Source organism: Limulus polyphemus, unplaced genomic scaffold, assembly GCF_000517525.1.
Source record: "Limulus polyphemus unplaced genomic scaffold, Limulus_polyphemus-2.1.2 Scaffold58, whole genome shotgun sequence".
In the NCBI taxonomy this organism is placed as follows: domain Eukaryota; kingdom Metazoa; phylum Arthropoda; class Merostomata; order Xiphosura; family Limulidae; genus Limulus; species Limulus polyphemus.
In genome coordinates this window covers 1,198,575-1,217,509 of record NW_013665668.1, presented here as the reverse complement: position 1 = coordinate 1,217,509, position 18,935 = coordinate 1,198,575, and the positions used below count along the sequence as shown (strand labels likewise).

The 18,935-nt window shown below is 35.4% G+C and overlaps 1 protein-coding gene across 4 annotated transcripts in view; it reads right to left on the bottom strand.

Annotated features, from left to right (window-relative positions):
- LOC106464279 (probable ubiquitin carboxyl-terminal hydrolase FAF-X) overlaps window positions 1-18,935 on the bottom strand; it is a 155,167-nt gene that overhangs the window by 94,483 nt on the left and 41,749 nt on the right. For all 4 annotated transcript variants that reach the window (XM_022392384.1, XM_022392395.1, XM_013924410.2 and 1 more), the window contains 3 exons: window positions 15,369-15,620; window positions 7,327-7,465; window positions 888-950 (listed from right to left, as the gene is read on the bottom strand). In XM_022392384.1, coding sequence (XP_022248092.1) covers window positions 888-950; window positions 7,327-7,465; window positions 15,369-15,620 — 454 coding nt within the window. The remainder of the gene's footprint in view (window positions 1-887; window positions 951-7,326; window positions 7,466-15,368; window positions 15,621-18,935) is intronic.

Here is an 18,935-nt window from a genome sequence, read left to right as displayed (position 1 = left end):
AACATAGAACAGTAAATAAAGAAGTAAAGCAAAAAATTATCTCTTCTATTTATGACCTTTGTACTTGGTTACTGCTTTTTTTAGGTTTTATTTATACATTTGAATAACTAAGAAAGCATAAATTACTACATTAATACCATGGAATTCCACCATGTATTTTAGCCTTAAAAAATATGAAATTTGGAGCAGACTAAAGACACACCCTACTTCCTTGAAATATTGGTTCAAAAGAAAGAAATGGCATCCTAAGAAATTAAAATGGCTGAGAAAGCCACTAGGGGGACATTCTGAACTTCCAACTGGTTATTTATGTCATATATAGAAGTGTATATAAGTGAGCATTTCCAAAAATGGAATGAGGTGTGTGGGGTGCCATTGTGTGTGATTTATTACATGAGCAATATCTTAGCAAACTGAAAAGATAAGCAGCTCTTATTTTATATTCTAGCTTGTCAATATCGGTAATTTGAGTTTCTAATTCGTACAAAAACTATATACTTAGTATTTTGACTTCTCAAATATCTAATTTAAACCAGTCCTGCATTCAACATACCACGTGACACACAAAATCGATGTTTATCTGTGTTTTTTTAATATTTGCTTTTAAATTCAGAAATTGAGTAATATATAGTATCAAAATTTGAATTATGATTTACAGTTTGATACCAAAGTTATTGACATAACTTCATGAAATAGTAGTTTAATAAAATTTTGAATGGGAGTCAACAAACAAGATGATATGGCCTTTCACCCTTGACCCATCTCGAAAGGGTTAAACTAAATATTCAGTCTATTAGCAGCAGAAATAGAAATACTCTGGTGAAGAACAATTTATCTTGGTCAAACTAGACTAAAGAAATGAAACACTATTTAGCATATTTACATACCTGAGGTTGATGTAAGCTGTCTCTAAGTACAATTTGAAGAACCTTGTTCTCTTTAATCCATTCCTAAAAGAACAAGAAGATATAAGCTAGTACTACATGAAGTTTCTAAGCTAAACCTTAACAAAAAAATATTTAATAGGACATACAGATCATGACATCTTAGTAAAAACCATTTAGAGAATTCAACAATTTATGTAATCTGATGCTCAATGCAAGGTGTATTTCTAACCAAGCCAGAGAAGTAGGCAGAACATGTCCCTGGTGCTGGCTTTTTCCATGATAGTCCAAGGAATTGATACGGTCTAGGTCACATAATAGAATGAATATATATATATATATACCATAAGGCTACCTCAAGTGGTCTTGCGAAACACCCTATCTCACAGTAGGCACATAAAAAGTTAGGACAGGATGTATGAATGCTTTGCTTTCTGTTATCCTGGCTCGATGCAGATTTTTGGTAATTATACCCTGTAGGCAACACCAGCCACCTGATGGGATCTTTTGGAATGAAAAAGAGGTTCTGTAAGAGAAATAGTAAGTGTTCTTCTCAAACACAATGGGTGATTGAAGAATAGTGATCTGTGAAAGCTGAAAACCATCAGAAGAGAAAATAACCTAAGTGGTTGAAGTCAAAGGAAGAAAAGATCGGTCCAGAAAGAGGAAGAGATAAGTGTGGTGGAAGAGGAGCATCTATAAGAAAAGTATTGGAACAATAGTAACTGTAGGGGAGAAGTAGGAGGAAACAAGGCAGGAAATAATAACAGTATAAAAGTCAGGAAGTCAGCAGCTCAAATGGAGCATGTATGAGATTGTGCAAAACCTCATTAAGGTTTCAGTCAAGCAAAAAATGTGAAAAAATAATGCTACATTAATTAAAAGCCCAGCCTGATGGGCAACAGATTGGGCAGAGGGAGCATATCCTTCTGCCCAATCTGTAGGAGCAGAAATGGAAACACGCTCATAGAAGAGTGAGCAGGTCAAGCACATTGATGTGGAGTGAACTCTTGTTCAATGTCCATATATCTGAAGTCCTGCCTCAATCAGAGAGAGAAACATCAAAGGGAGAGATAGTCGGAAAGGTAGTAAGGGAATGCAGGAAGATGTACGAATGCAGTCTAGGAACCATGACAAGTCCTTGAGGAGAGGCTCACAAAAGAGGATAAAAGACCCCGAGAAAAGAAAAATGTGGGTCCGCAAGGTCAGTTGTAGGAGATACACAAAGGTATGCCCCAATGGAATGAGAAGTTTTAGGGAAGAAAGTTTCTTTAAAAGTGGAAGAAGCTCTCACACAGGAAGAGAATGGGAAGTGGAAAACCCAGTGACCAGATGTTATCATTTTCCTAATGTTAAAATGTATTTCCAAACATACTTACCTCTGCTGACACTTATAGCTATTTCTCGATCTTCATCTTTGCCATCTATACATCGTGTTTGCTTGCTCCAGTCTTTATACTCCACTCAACTGCCCTCGGCAATATCTGATTTGCAAAACTTTACACCATCCCTCACACACCCTCTATGCAGGTACTGCATATAAGCACTGTATGTCAACAATATAATCACTTTTTTTAGACTTACCCCATCCCAGTCACTAACATCGGCTCTTAGAAGGGAGGGTGAGTGTCAGCGGAGGTAAGTATGTTTGTAAATACATTTTCTGATTAGGATAATGATAACTTTGAAAACATACATACCTCCGCTGACACTTATAGCTAGAGTCCCACATTGAGAAGGTGGAGGGGCCAGTGAAGGCATTGTTCAAACAGAAAGCGTCTGCATAGAACAAAGGTGTACCATGAGGGGTAGTACCCAAGCAGGGAAAACTGCAATACATCCAGAACAGGTATGCACTACACCCAGAACTACAGAAAAGTGAAAAGGGTGGAATATTACACATTAAGTATGATGGGCCAGCTCCAACCACGCAGCCGAGGTTCCACAACTCGGGGCTGGATTTAAAGGATCATGGTACCAATATCTCCTGTTAGTGGCAAGGGCAGTTAAACTGCAAGTAAATATATATCTTTGTGATAGGATCCCCCATAAGCAGCCTTGGAATGATGCATTTCGAAAGAAAGCAACATCAAAATAGACAGTCCTTCTGATCAACTTGAATAAGTCCAAAAGGCTACATCCCAGGCTTGGACTGATGGGATCATATATGCCAAGGTCCAGAACTCATCCTGTCTGGATTTACAAACTTTTATTTTCACATTCCCACCAGATAGCTAAGCATCAAATCTGGACTGGTTTTATGAGGTTGGTCCTGCTCCTACTGACATCTGGAAAAACTTTCAGGGACCCCAAATTCACCCTCTTCTCCAAGAGTGGAGAAAACTCAACACTTTGAATGAAAATCCTCTGTCCACCACACCAGCAACTGGGAACTGGGTGTGGTAAGGACTCCCTAGCTCCACTAGAAGTAGTAGGGGGACATGTATGTGGTGGGGAGTCCTGAGGAACAGGTCTTTGGACACAGTGCAACAGGTGAATCATGTTCCCTAAGTTTTAAAAGCAAACCAATCTTGACTCATTCAGCTATAAGATCAGCAAGGACTGGCAAAATCCCCTTTAGCTTTACTCATGATAGTCCATGAGTAGCGGTCCATTGGATTTGTATTGTGAGATAATACTACCATCCAGAATTGCATCTAGATTGTCTTATGGAACACCTCATCTCGACAGAGCCTGTTGCAACCATGAACCAATATAAAGGTTGCTAGTGCAGAATTGAAAAAATACAAGCACACCTGACTGAGTGGGATCCAAAGTAAAGTAAAGATGGGGGGGGGGGGGGAATCCCACAGAAGAAGAAACTGCCAGATCATGAGGGTAATGAGATAGGCCCGCAAAATATCCCCCAGAGAAAAGTTCAGACGAGCTGACAATGACATTGATAGATGCTAAATCTGGTGAAAAGTGATGTGAATTATATTCCGATCTTCAACAGATAACCCCGAATAGGCTATAGGAATAAACTCCCGAAGTCCATTAAAGAATTGGTGATAAATTCAGGGACACTGCAGGATCCCACTAAATAAAAAACCAGTGCATAGGGCCCTGAAGAGTTCTGTACAAGCCACAGAACATTTAAGTGTTCCGACTGGACACAAAAAATCTGGGTATGATAGATTATAAAGATGAGAAATGCCTGGGAAAAGAATAGGAAAAAAATAATTTATTCCCTTCTCTGGCAGTAAGAGTGTTCAGTAGGAAGGATCTGTCTGGATAGAGCAAAAAAATAGGTGGTCATCCAAAGATCAGGTGTGAAGTGTCACTGAAGTAGAAGAAAAGATTCTATGGTGAAACGAGGAGGCTGTAGGAAGAGATTGAGTAGAGAAAGATTGATGATAAGAAGCCTATCTGTAGTGTTCTTGGTCACCAGAAAAAGATGAGAATAGAAACCTGGATGAATGGGATCGATCTTCTGAACGGGTAGACACCACTGGTGCCATCCTGACCTTCTGAAGATCCCCGAGAATAAGGATGGAACCGATTATGTAAACCAATAGGACGAAGTGTCGAAGGTGGGGGGCCACAGAACGCAAATGATCGATCCTCCAGAATTACCCGTTGGAGTAGAAGAGAGGCGAGCAGCCAATGATGATAAAGAGAAGTGCAAATGTGGTGTATAAAATCCTGCTTTGAAAGTTTCAGGAACTCCAACAAACTAGTAAGGCTGAAAACGGGGCAACTCCTGGAAATCACGAAGAGTATCACAATACAGTAGTAAGAGTTAAATGAATATGCGAAAATGGAGATCTGATAAGAGAGATAACAGGTTCTAACTTGGAATCCCATAGATCCAACTGTTGAGTGTCCAAATATACTACAGCCAGACAATGATAAGCCAGGACATGTTGTTTCGATAAACGAGGGGAGCAAGGCATAGCAATATTCTCTCGTAATTGCATTGCAAACATCCCAGCATACAAGGCACACAGGGGATAGGAGGAAGAACTAAGTAATCCCCCCCAAGATCTATCTGACAACAAAGCAGGGTAGACTCAAAAGCAAGGGGTGAATCAACAAAGCTTCACAAACTCACGTAACTAACTGCAGAAAAGAGGCAGAAGGTGGCCAATCAGATGAGCCCACAGTAGAGGCAGCTCTATTGAAAGAAGGAGCAGAAAACAGCGTCTAAATTCTCGCCAGTATATTCAACTCTGAACCCCTGGGGGGAAAAAACCCCGGGCCGCATGAAGAACTCCAACTCATCCCGAAGCAGGTCATGAACAGCCTCCACCAAGAGTGGAGTTGTTGTTATTGAACCGCAAAAGAAAACCAACGAAATATCAACATCGGGGAGAAAAAAATGCTTTATCAAGAAAATGTGATTATATTGTCGACATACAGTGCTTATATACAGTACCTGCATAGAGGGCGTGTGAGGACCAGTGTCAAGTTTGGAAAATTAGATATTGCCAAGGGCAGTCAAGTGGGGTATAAAGACTGTAGCAAGCAAACACAATGTTTAGATGGTAAAGATGAAGATCGAGAAATATCTAAGTGTCAACGAAGGTATGTATGTTTTGGAAGTGCCGTACCTCACAGTTGAAGATGAGAGTCCAAAGGTGGATAAAACGAGAGAGGAAGAAAATGCCCAAAATTAACAATGCCAAATGGGTGTGAGAAAGGGCTTATATCCCAATATAATGCCCCCACCCCCAACTGAGTAGTCATTGTAAAAGAAGGGAAGTAGGAATTGAGGAAACATCTGAGTGTGGGCTGACAAATATAAATAGTCAATGGAAAAGAACATCAGCTATGGGTCATAAATATAATAAGGGAAGAACCTCACAAAAGCAGCAGAAAATAAAACCAACAGCAGCAGAAAAGGTGGATACACAAAACCTCAAGTGTGTGAACAATCACTGACAAAAAGAGTGACAGATGAGACATTAGAGAGGAAAGCCTGGAATCTGGAATGGGAAGGTCAATAGGAAAGTTATCTAAATGAAGAATAGAAGTAATGGACACAGTCGAGAAAGTGGATGAAACCCTGGAAAGAGAATGAGGATTGAAGTAGTAGATCATTAGTCTAGGATACCAAGGAGAAAGAAAAGCCAGTGCAGACATCTGGTCGAGAAATGAAGTACACACAAAAAAAAAATTGATGTGTATAGAATAGGACACACCTGACTCGAAGTGTCCCAACTCCAGGAGAACAAAGAATGGAAGGATACAGCAGAACAATTGGCATAGGTCACACAGCGAAAGGAAAGAACATCCACAAAGGCCCACATGAAGCAGGAAGAAGTGCCTCAGATAAAAGGCAAAAGAAGGAGAGGGAGTACAGAGTAAAGAACAGTAGAGAGAAAAAGATGAAAATGTGAAATAGAAAGTAAGTGGCACAATCCCAAAGCTGGCCAGATAGACACTAATGAAAGGAAATGAAGAAAGGCTACAAACAGGACAAAAAGAGGTACTAAAGAGATGGGGACAAGAATTTTGGGCATGAGAAAGCAGCTACTAGAGAAAGGAAATTTTAATAACATGCAAAAAAGAAAACAAAATTTAAACCCAAGAAATAGGAGTCATGGAGTGAAAAACGAAAAGTAATAAAGGAAAAGATCATATTCGAAAATGAAATCCAGATAGAGAGAATGGAAGGTTAAGACTGTATCATGAATGGTAAGGAATTACTTAAAGCAAAACAGGTTAAAGACACAGTCTAACAGATCATTTTCGATTGAGGAGAAAGAAATGTGGCCAACATGATGGGAGTAGGAGGCCTAGGAAGCATGTTGTTGTAATCCACAACACATTGAACAATGGCTGCATTGACCCCAACAGCTGACGAGCCTCTTAACACCATAGAAGATTGAGACTTAAGTGTGAATCACTTAAATTTAAGGACTAAATAAAAATTACCATCATTTGGGAATTCATGATAAAAAAATTAATGCTTTTGAAACAGAAGCTAAAGAGAATGAATATAAAAATTTTGTTAATGATGCAAATCTCAATAACTTGAACACAGGCAATAATTTTGAACACTTCCATACAATATAATGCTAAGGAAAAGAATGAAGTACATAGAAGGAGTTACCGAGCATGGAGGTGTGTCACCCTCCTATTGGTTGAGGGTTTTTGTTACATGATGACATCATCATGCAATAGCGTATTTCATGAAATTAGGTGAGATTTGCCTCAAGGGTAGTGGCATGCAAATCTCTTTGGCATATGCACTGGGGAAGATAGCTGAACTGTGTGCGAAGGTGAATTATCATCTCTCGAATACATTTTATTCCATTGTATTCTTATTCATCCCATCATACTGAGCATTTCTGCTAACACTGCAATTTTTATAAGCACATAGTGCTGATATCTTTCTTAAAACCTAAAATGTATAATAATAACATAAAATTCTTTACATATAATGTTAATATCACATATCATGCACAAAGTAAACTACAATTCCTACTAAACTTACTGCCATTCTTTCTGCTGTAAGCCACTCTTCCTCCTCAATACCTGTATGGCGATGGGAATAATAAGACACACTAGCTATCACCTTGTTAACTTCATTAAGAGCATTCATTTTCCCATTAAAGGAGGAGATCTGTAACAACCTAAAAAAAGGATCAGTTGTAAATATCTTCTAATGTCAAAGGTTTCCTTCTTTTATACTTTACATTATCTTGAGTTATGCATGATATAGCAAATGATTTTTCAATATTCCTATTTTTAAAATTGTACAGAAATACAACAGACACAAAATTACAGAAAACAGAAATTGGTGTTTGTCAAGATATTAAAGACTATTTAGTTTTATATTATTGATTAATTTATTTTGAGTGAATATTTTATTATTGTTTAGTTTTTGTTATAATAAGAGTTAAAAGTAGACAATTGTTGGAAGTTGCGTTTATAATTCATTGATGTTGAGACTTCTTAATGCCGCAGAAGACATGATGTCAAGAACACAGAGATTTCTATAAGGCGGGCAGACGATTAAGTGATAAATATATAAATAGTGTGAGACAAGCAGAAACAGCAGACAGACAATAGCAGAAAAAAGTAAAGTTACAACAAGGAAAAGTTTGGCGTGAAGTTAACTTCCGTTGAAGTGATAGGCCTAACGATTGACATAGGCCTAAAATCTAATATGTTAGAGTAAGACTAACAGCATAAAAGGAGATAAGAAGAAGAATTTATTCCATCAACGTGTGGTTCTAAAGTAATTGAATCAGCCTGAGTGCACTTTGACAAAAGGAACAAAGGACATTTAGAAGAAAGAAGACCAAATGATAATGGTAATTAAAATGAGAGAAAGGAGAGGCTGGAAAGAGAGAATGAGAATACAAATTGAGAACGCAAAACTCACCCAAATGAAGAAAGAAGGACCCTAGAATGACAATGGAGTCAAGGCCAGCCAACCCAAGCTGCCCAAATTTGATGAACATAAAGATGACATGGATGTTTTCCTGGAGAGATATGAAAGATTTGTCCAAAGTTAGAACTGGGACAAAGGCAACTGGTCAATCTGTCTCAGCCCACTTCTCACAGGAAAAGGCCTACAAGTATATGCAGGTATGACATCAAAAGATGCCATGGATTATGACAAATTAAAAGTGGCTATACTGAAATGATATGAACTTATTGAAGAAGGATTTCGTCGTAAGTTCAGAGGAGTCAAACCCAACACTGGAGAAACTGTATTTCACTTTGTGGCATGTCTGCACTGATATTTCACCAGATGGACTGACATGGCCATGTGTGAAAATATTTTTGAGGGACTGGCTGACCTATTACTATGTGAACAGTTCATGACCATGTGTTCAACTGACATGTCACTGTTGTTAAAGGAGAGAGCACCAAAAAAAGTAGATGAGATGATCAAACTGCCAGAACAGTATATGGAAGCCCATGAAGGTAGTATAACTGGCAGGTCCAAGAATGTCCAGTTGAATTTGAAACCAGTAATGGCTGACCAGAAGCAGGAGTTTACCAAAGGTGACAGGAGGTTAACAGACAGAAGGTTTGTTATAAAATGGGACACATTGCAAAGGAGTGCAAGTCCATTATCAGCAAACAACAGCAGAAACCTCAACATAAATCAGCTGGAGCTATTTACCAAGACAGTGCTGGTAAGAAACAAGAAAAAGTGACTGGCACTATGGATGCTGATACCAGAAGAAAGAAAATAAAGACTACTTGTCAAATTCAATACAAGAAAGCCTGACTGATCAGTGCACGACTAACGGTTGGCTCAAGTTAGCAAACGGATCAACAGTGTCAATAGTGAAGGGAGCATGTGACAAATATCAAGAGGTGCCAACAAATCAGAATATGCCAATATGTGAAGACAAGAAAGTGAAGATTCTACAAGACACTGGGTGCAGTAGTGCAGCAGTGAGAACCAGTCTAGTATCCGATGATCAGATGACAGGTAAGGTAAGCCTGTGTGTGCTAATTGATGGGACAGTGAGAAAGTTTCCCATAGCAAAAATAAGGGTGGATACTCCATATCATGTAGGAGACCTTGAGGCCATGTGTATCAAGGAACCAATACATAACTTGGTGACAGGAAACATACGAGGTGGTAGAAATTTGGAGGAACTAGACAGAAGGAAGATTGATGAAGCATCTGCTGTCACAACCAGAGCTCAAGAAAAGAAAAGCAAACAAGACATCAAGCCCCTGCAAGTATCAAATGGTGACATCCTTAATTTAGGTTTTCAGGAACTGAAGGAAGCACAGAAGAAAGACCCTTCACTACAGAAACTTTGGGGATTTAGCCCGGGAGAAAGTCAAGCACAAAACAAAGGAGAAAGATACAGAATAGAGGACAGCCATGGAGTTCTATACCAAATCTATCAAGGCAGTTATACTGGGGAAGTTAAATAGATCATAGTACCAACAGAATACTAGACTCAATGGACAAAGTTGGCTAATGAATCAATTGTGGGAAGACACCTAGGAACAAAGAAAATGGCAGAAAGAATCACCAGTAACTTCTATTAGCCAGGAATCATCGGAGATGTGAGTAGATCCTGCAGGTCATGTGACATCTGCCAGAGGACAATACCTAGAGGGAAAGCAGCCAAACTGCCATTGGGGGAGATGCCTCTCATAGAAGAGCTATTTAGCAGAGTAGCTGTGGACTTGACTAAGCCACTAGCACCTGTGTCTGACAAGGGAAACCGGTATGTGCTCTGGCAAAGATAGAGACAGGGAGAGTAGCAGAAGCCCTCCTGGAGATATTTTACAAAGTAGGCTTTCAGAGAGAAATCCTGAGTGACAGAGGGACCCAGTTTACTTCAGAAGTGATGCAAGAAGTGTGCAGACTCATCAGCACTCTGCAACTCTTTACCACCCTGTACAATCCTAAATTTAATGGATTTTGTGAGAGAGTCAATGGAGTTTTAAAGAGCATGTTATGGAAGATGTGCCAAAAGAGACCACATGACTGGGACAGGTATTTGCGGGCAGTATTATTTGCCTATCGAGAAGTACCACAAGCAAGTACAGGATTTTCATCCTTCGAGTTACTGTATGGAAGAACAGTACGAGGTCCGATGCAAATACTGAAAGAGCTATGGACAGGAGAAGAAGATTCAGAAGTAAGGAACACATACCAGTATGCATTAGATCTCATCAACTGAATGGAAGAGACCTGTCAACTCACTCAACAGAGTTTGTATGCAGCTCAAGGTAGTCAGAAGCATTTCTATGACAAGAAGGCCAAGGATCGACATTTCAAGGTTGGACAAAAGGTCTTATGTCTGCTGCCCACAGACCACAACAATGGAAAGGACCTTTTGAAGTACAGGAAGTACTCAACAGAATGGACTCCAGTGTGAATGTGAACGGGAAGACCAAGATCTACCATGCAGATATGTTGAAGAAGTTTTGGGAGAGAAGAATACCTAATGGGTGCAGCTATTGATGTACAAATGGACACTGCAGGTGTGAATGTCATGGAAGTAGAATCTTAAGATTCATTACAACTTAATGATAATATACTTACTAAGCCTAAGAGCACTGAGTAGAGATGAGATGTACATAGGAAGAGGGGAAGGGAACAAAATCTACTGTGTCAGCATAAATATAGATAAGGAAACATGGACATCTCGGCAACACAAGTTCAAGATGAAGATGAGGGATCCTGTTAAGGAGAAGCCCAACTGGAGACCAAACGCTAGGAGAGACAGATAAAGGAACTGTGAACGTTAGTGTAGACTGTATGAGCAGACTTTGTGGATGAACTAATGGCAGTCTTTGTATATAGTAAAAAAAAAATATTGTAAATAATTATTTTGAAGTGGGGTTTATGTTATGATATAAAAGACTGTTTAGTTCAGATATTATTGATTAATTTATTTTGTGAATGAATAATTAATTATTGTGTAGTTTTTGTTATAATGAGAGTTAAAAGTAGACGATTGTTGGAAGTTGTGTTTATACTGATGTTGAGAGTATCAAACGTCGCATACAATACGTTGATGTAGAGTATATAAAGATTTCTAGAAGGCGGGCAGACAATTAAGTGATAAACATATAAATAGTGTGAGACAAGCAGAAATAGCACCCAAAAATAGCAGAAGAGAGTAGTGTTACAAGGAAAAGTTTGGAGTGAAGTTATCTACCATAAAAGTGATAGGCCAAACGATTGACATAGGCCTAACATCTAATATGTTAGAGTAAGACTAACAGTAGAAAAGAAGATAAGAAGAAGAATTTATTCTGTCAAATTGTCATTCTAAAGTAACTGAATCAGCCTGAGTGCACTTTGACAAAAGGAACAGAGAACATTTAGAAGAAAGAAGACCAAACGATTACAGTAACTCGCGCCACAATTGTAAGTGAATCATACACAGAATACTAGTAACAGAAAAGATAGTTTGGCTTGTCAACTGAAATTCTAAAGCAACTGAACAGACCTAAGTGGGCTTTTGAAAAGAAGAAGAGAACTATATATATAGTGTTTCTGATATACCTATAATCTCTATAGTGTGAAGAATTTGTTGTACACATGTTTAACTTGTTCCAAATATATATATATATATATTATTTTCAAAACAAGAAGTGCATGCTGTTTATTTATCATTGAATTTATCATCAAGTCACAGACACCTACTATAGAAGAATCCTAAGCCCAACAACAACACAGTATATATATTTATACTATTAAGAAGTACAAGTAAAAGCCTTTTTAAATGACAATTGGCAACCATACTATAACTACAAATTCTGACAGTATTGAATTTGAATTTGAACCAAAAGCTACAAACACAAAAATAAGCCATTTTGAAGTTTAAGATTTAAGCAAACCTCTTAAGTTCCAACTTGCTGTAAATATTCATTACGATTAAGATGAATATCTTTTCACACATTTCTTAGATGATTTATAAAACAGCACAAAACAAACTTCATTGAATTACTAAAATGTACAAATAACTTCTCTAAATGAGAAATTCCATGTCAGGTTACAAAACAGTTACATTAAGATATTCAGGGGATGCATTAAATTCCATGTCTTCAATAACCTCTTAGTTTCTGCAGAACTTGGACAGAAATGGTTTCCCACTCTGATTCATGTATAGCTTATTTTTCTGTTTATCAGTCAGTTAACTCTCTTGAGCACATCACAACCTTTTACAGATTAAAATTCAAAATTTAATTAAACTACTTTATTATCAATGTATGAATAAACTTGGCATCAAAACACAGTTGATAAACCAAATTTTAATATTACGTAAGTCTTGATTTCCTTATTTTATAAGGATATGTTTAAATCAATCCTCCACCTCCTCTAGTAGGAGAATCATGGTATTTGTTCTCTAGGTGTTTCCCCTTTCTCTAATTTATTTACCACCCATCTCTGAAGTACAGAATCTAACATAAGTTACTCATTCTTTATAATACAGATATTACTAAGGAGATGCCTACTTTTTGTAGCCTTCAATCTTCTTTGTTTATGGAGTCATAAACTAGAAAATCAGACCTACTCGCCCCACTCATCTGTCACATCTTCTCTTTCACAAATAGCCAATAATTCTCTTTGATGTTTAATATCATTTATAACCAATAGAAAAGCCATATTTTAATCTAGTAAATGACGTATAATGGTACATTGTTTTTAATATTGAGTATTGTCAATACTGTCTTCTGACTGGAAGTTTAACTTGTGATGTTCAGATCAAGGAGCTAAGGGAATTATTTTAAGCCCCTCTTGTCTTAGTTACGAAGCCAGTTAAATTAGAAAAGTTATAGGACATTGTTTGTTTGGTGCACGTTATTATTCTGTGTTTTTAGATGTCTCACTTAATTAAATAAAAATTATTTAGTGTACTAGTATAATTATTAGAAAAAGAACAGGCTTACATTTCATCTGCAACCAACAGCAGAAAAAGAAGAGATCAAATGTAAGTACTACATTTCTTGTTTTTCATGTATATTTTCTATTTATTGTTACAAAAGAAATTAAAATGTAAAAATCAGAAACTTTCGATTAAATTAGATAAGGTAATGAAAAACATGAATAATAATAACAAGCAGCTCAAGTTTTATGTTATTCAATACAGTAACATGAGCTACATGTTTGCCCAGTGATTTACAACTTGTATGGCAGGATTATTAGTTAGACATGATTAATAGATATGCACTGTTACAAGTCCTAAGCTATTTAGAATAAACAACTGTAGTTTTTTGGTCACAATCTGCAGTTATTATGGAAAGAAAAAAAGGTAACTTAGATTTAGTTCCTATTTATTTATGGTGGTTATAAGGACAGACAAATGAACCATGTTCATATAGAGTAAGTAACAGATAAAATATAAAGTTTTACTGAAGAAAAAATGTTTAATATTTATTGAGGAGGTTTTAGATTTTATATTTGTTTGTTTGTAATTAAAATTAAGCACAAAGATACACAATGGGCTATCTGTGCTCTGCCCACCACAGGTATCGAAACCCAGTTTCTAGCATTGTAAGTCTGCAGACATACCGCTGTGCCACTGGGGGGCTTAGATGTTATGCAAGTGAAATTTCAAACATTTTCTGATGAAAAAAAGTTATTTTAATCTTAACATTCACTCAAAGCAATCAACACACTGATTTTATATATTCATGTCAAATCTTTTGTAAAAATATTTAATTAAGAATCTGATGTTTTTGGATATGAAAAAAACTTGTAATGTTTATTGAAAGCTTGCTAAATTTTGTGAAGGTACACGTACCATATTACAAATTATAGTATGGAAACTCTGATGGTTACTTTGTTCTTACAAGGTTGGTCACAGAGATCGATCTCATACGGATAGGGTTGAGTTACTAAAGTATATTCATATTTGGGTGACTTGGGATCAAAGTTCACATACTACGACCTTTTATAAGTGCCATTCAACATAATATTATTTATTTAAGAGTTATCAGTTATTCATTTTACCCCACAATGTTGATTTAGGGACAGTTTGTGGTAATTACCAAACACAATATGTATAGTGATACTCAAAAAACTGTAGATATGCATTTTAGAGGTTCTAGAGGTTATGCAAGTACAATATGCAAACTGTACAATGGAAAAACGTATTTTTATCCTTCATATGAACATAACCTTGCATCCAACTTGTGAAGAGTTAGAATGATGTCATCAATTCACAGACATATCCTGAGTACAAATACTTCTGTAACACATCTGAATTTTTATGTACAACATACTTGTACATTTGGAATTATAGTCAACATCTTTTCTCCAATACAGGGTCAATCCAATGAACTGAACCCATTCATATTTCAAAATTTACCTAAAAATATACAAACTCCAACAACATCAATTCCTTATTGATCTACCGTAGTCTGGTGCATTTTTCTAAAGCATTTTATAATTTTTTTTTAACGTAATTTGTATTTTGTTTATCATTTAATAATTGCATTTGAAAAATAGTTATGTTTATAACTGAAAATATGGGCAAACTAAAGAAGTGCCTAAAACCTAAAAGTTAAGTAAAAATATCAGTTCTTTGTTCTACATGACACAATCTAATCATTTTCATTTTGTTATACAGATAGCACAGTGAACTACAATACCTTCTCAGTTAATATACAAAATAATATATATACTACTTGATTCGGTGTGTCAAGCTGCGTGAGAACCAAAAGTGAAATAAGTGATTTTTGACAATTGGAAGACTGCTCCAATGGGAAATGTAAAGTAAGAAATATATTTATTTAGTAAAAAACAAGATATACATACAAAACAAAACATACTATACTACATATAGCTTAAAACATGTAATACTTTCTCATTTATTCAATATTTTGCTTTTGATATGTAGATGCAACAGTTTGAGTTAAGCATAAATTAATAAGCGAATCCACTAATACTTCAATTTAAAGTCAAATATCTTTGTAAAAACTCAGTAACTATTATTTAATAAAAGCTATGTCTTCCATCAGACAGTAATTAAAGTATAAAATCTTAACATATCTTTTAATTAAATATAATGAAAGCAAAAAAAAAATACTTACTTTAATATCATTTTTAACCGAAATATTTCCAAGTTCTTCACAGTTTCTTCCTGATTAGGAACTCGTGATGACAAACATTTCAATGATTTTACTATTCCTGAAAGTGCATCATTTTTGGATTCATTTTTGGCTTCTTTTTTGAGTTCCTCATCAGTCAGGTTGTCCAAGAAAGCAGGAATTACTTCAACAATAGGCATAAAATATTTTTCAATGGTGTGTACCGTTAGCATTTCAAAGCAAAGTCCAAAAGGCCTGTATATGTAAAAACAAAACAAAAACAGTAACACCTAAATAAACACACACACAAACTGAACAGATAAATAGTACACTAATAATACATTTCCATATTAATTTCTTTAGTTTTGAATTATGGCAGACCTACTATTTACCACTGTCCCTAATTTTGAACTGACTACTAAAGAGAAGACAACCAACCACCAGCACCCTCCATCTGCTCTATTTCTAATCTTTTTTTCCAACAAATAATGGACTTTACCATGTCACTAAAATGACCTTATGGCTGAAAGGATGAACATGTTTGTGGCACTGGAGATCAAATCCACAAATCTCAATTAACGATGCAATTACCAGCTATACCACCCTAAAGACATTATAATGTGACAGATAAACCTTTGTAAAGAAAGTAGTCTAAAAGTTGGTGGTGGATGCTGTCAGCCAGTTGTTTCCTCTCTCTAGTCAGCAGTTTTGAATTACGTATGGTAGCAGAAAGTCATAGTAGCTTTGTCGTAACTCATAGAAATGTGTTCTTCTTCAGCTATATATCAACTGAACTCATACACGAGACAGCTAGTATTATTTCTGTTGGCATGACTTCATACATTGCATCCTGCTTATACACTAGTTACAAATGTGAGATAGTGGTCAAGTGGTCATTGGTTAATTAACTAGCCACAGTGATGGCTTTTGTTCATGTTTACTTTGTTTAAACTAAACAGCATTGTATCTTTATTCAATTATATTGCTTACTTATTACTTGCTACAAACATTACTTAGGTCTTAGGGCAGGTATGCAATGAAGGAGATGGCTTGGGGGCTCTCCCCTTAGCTATAAACTTTTAAAATGTAAGTAAAAAAAAGAAATATATATATATATATATATATACACATTGTTCCCATAACTTGGGCAGAATGAAATTCCCTGACTTTTCCCAGACCTTTTCCTGACCAAAATATGTTAGTGATAGTTTATCAAAATATGCACACAAAAAATTCACTTGCTTATGATATTACATGTCAATCACTTTTTAAGCAGCATAAACAACACTACATTTTGAATTTCAATACATGGAAGGTACATATTCACTGTTGTAAAATGAAATATTCTTTAACAAGTATTCATATTTCTATACTATATGTACCCTATCAACTGGGAGCTAATATGTCAAATATTCATTACAGCAATATTTTCTGATGTGCATAAGTGTACAAAACTTACATTTCCTAAACAAGTACTTCAGTAAGCTTATATTTCCAAGATCTATAAAACAATTGCACATGTGTTTTGAAATTATGGATATCAAGTTCATGAATATAAAAGTGCTGAAAACTTTGAATTAACATGGCCATATATTTGTGGATAACCATGTACCAAGTACGTTTTCTGGTTTATGCGAGATTTGTTCATTCGCAAGATTGCCATAATATTTATACTTACAAAAAACTAGGTTGTAGCTTCTAAAGTTGGATACAAGACACTCATGCACAGAATAAGACCTACTGATAAAATATTCACAATATTCATAGTTCCTTTATTCCTACCCCATCATGATGTACAATTATCCTAATAAAGACTACAATGACTGGCACAGACATGAATGTTACTGTAGGCAACAATTTTCATAATAGTGTCACAACACTCAATTGACTCAAGTATCAAATTTTCATTTTGTTCTTGCATAATGCTGCTTATTAAATAAAATAAAAATAGTTACTGACTAAAACCTTTAACAAAAGTACTCACATTATATTTGTTCTAAAAACACTAACAATTCGCCCATACTAGCATCACACAATTAATAATTAATATCTAGATATCAAGAGCATATCATTGTCTCATAGTACACAAAAACAAAACCAGAACTATTAATCCAATTCTTTCAAGCTGCACATGCACATTTTTTCCTTCAGCCTCCATTATTTCCTGTCTCTAGCATTTTGTGTTGGTAGACAAACAGTAAATTTTCCTAATACATTACTCAGAAATCCAATGCATTAAATTATAGATTATTAAATAAACATGATGTATTCAGTTATTCACTGCTCCAAATTTAACTGTTCCCATAAATATTCATGGATAACAAATAGCTCCATAATCTCAGAAATCCTTACATGTGTGATATTATTAGTTACTGTCAATGAAATATTGTATATTTCAATACTTTTCAATTTGATTTTCTTCCAAAATTGATTATCTCTACATTAATGATATTATACGTTGAATCATCCATATTTTGCTTTATACGAGTTTTCCTTAACTGTCATTGGTGATATTCTATTTGTCTGGGAGATATCAACTCCTACCCAAACTGAACTATGTATCATGACATTGTACTATAGGTAATGCTTAGTGATGTATATTTTGTTTTACAATGAATTAAAATTACTGACAGATTTTTCATATAATTATTATAGTTATTTTTAATAACTAATTGAATAAATGTACGTACAGATATGAAATAAAATATCACCAAAACTGTGAAGATTTGTTCTATCTTTAAACTGCCAGGCTTTACAGAAATAAACAAATTGTTCATTTTTGTTTTGAAACCTTTCAAATCTGTAAGATTCAAATACAGTGACATAATATATTGTATGTTCCGTATATAACTATTTTATTAATACACTAAAATTTGTAAGATAAAAAGAAATTATTTGACAGCCTATCTCTAAATATTAATTTATCAATAAGTGCTTTAGTTCTGTAGTAAAATGATAATATGTAACAGTTTTGTGAAGACAAAATGAAGCCTCGTCCAAAGCCCTAACACTCCATTTAAGTGGGAACCTAGCTATTGTTTACATAATATATTACAACTGCACTTCACAACAATTAATGGTAAACAAAAAGACTGATGTAGATAAAATAATGTTTATGCATAAAACATGCATACTGATGTGCTATATGCACCAAAAAGTAACCCTTATGCAATTTTTAGGTACTACTGATAATTTGTTTTTGTCATTTGTGTCCTAAAAGCATTACTGAATCACATGAAATTCACTGACTTTTCACATTTCTTTTTCCTGTAAAAGTAAATTTCCTGATGTTTTCCAGGCCTGTGGGGACCATTTATGTGCTAAGAAGAGTCATATTTACATAGCTCAGTATTTATCTTTACTCTGAACTACTTTAAAACAATGAGAAATACACTGTTTATGTATACATTATTTGCTCAATATCCATTATAATATGCACTGAAGGCATTTAGTGTTGTTTCAATTTTTAAAACTGTGTTTTAATGAATAACATAAATATTAATTTATTATCAACTATATACACAGCATGGTCACAAGTAAATAGACACCACCTTTTCAGAAAAAATTAAA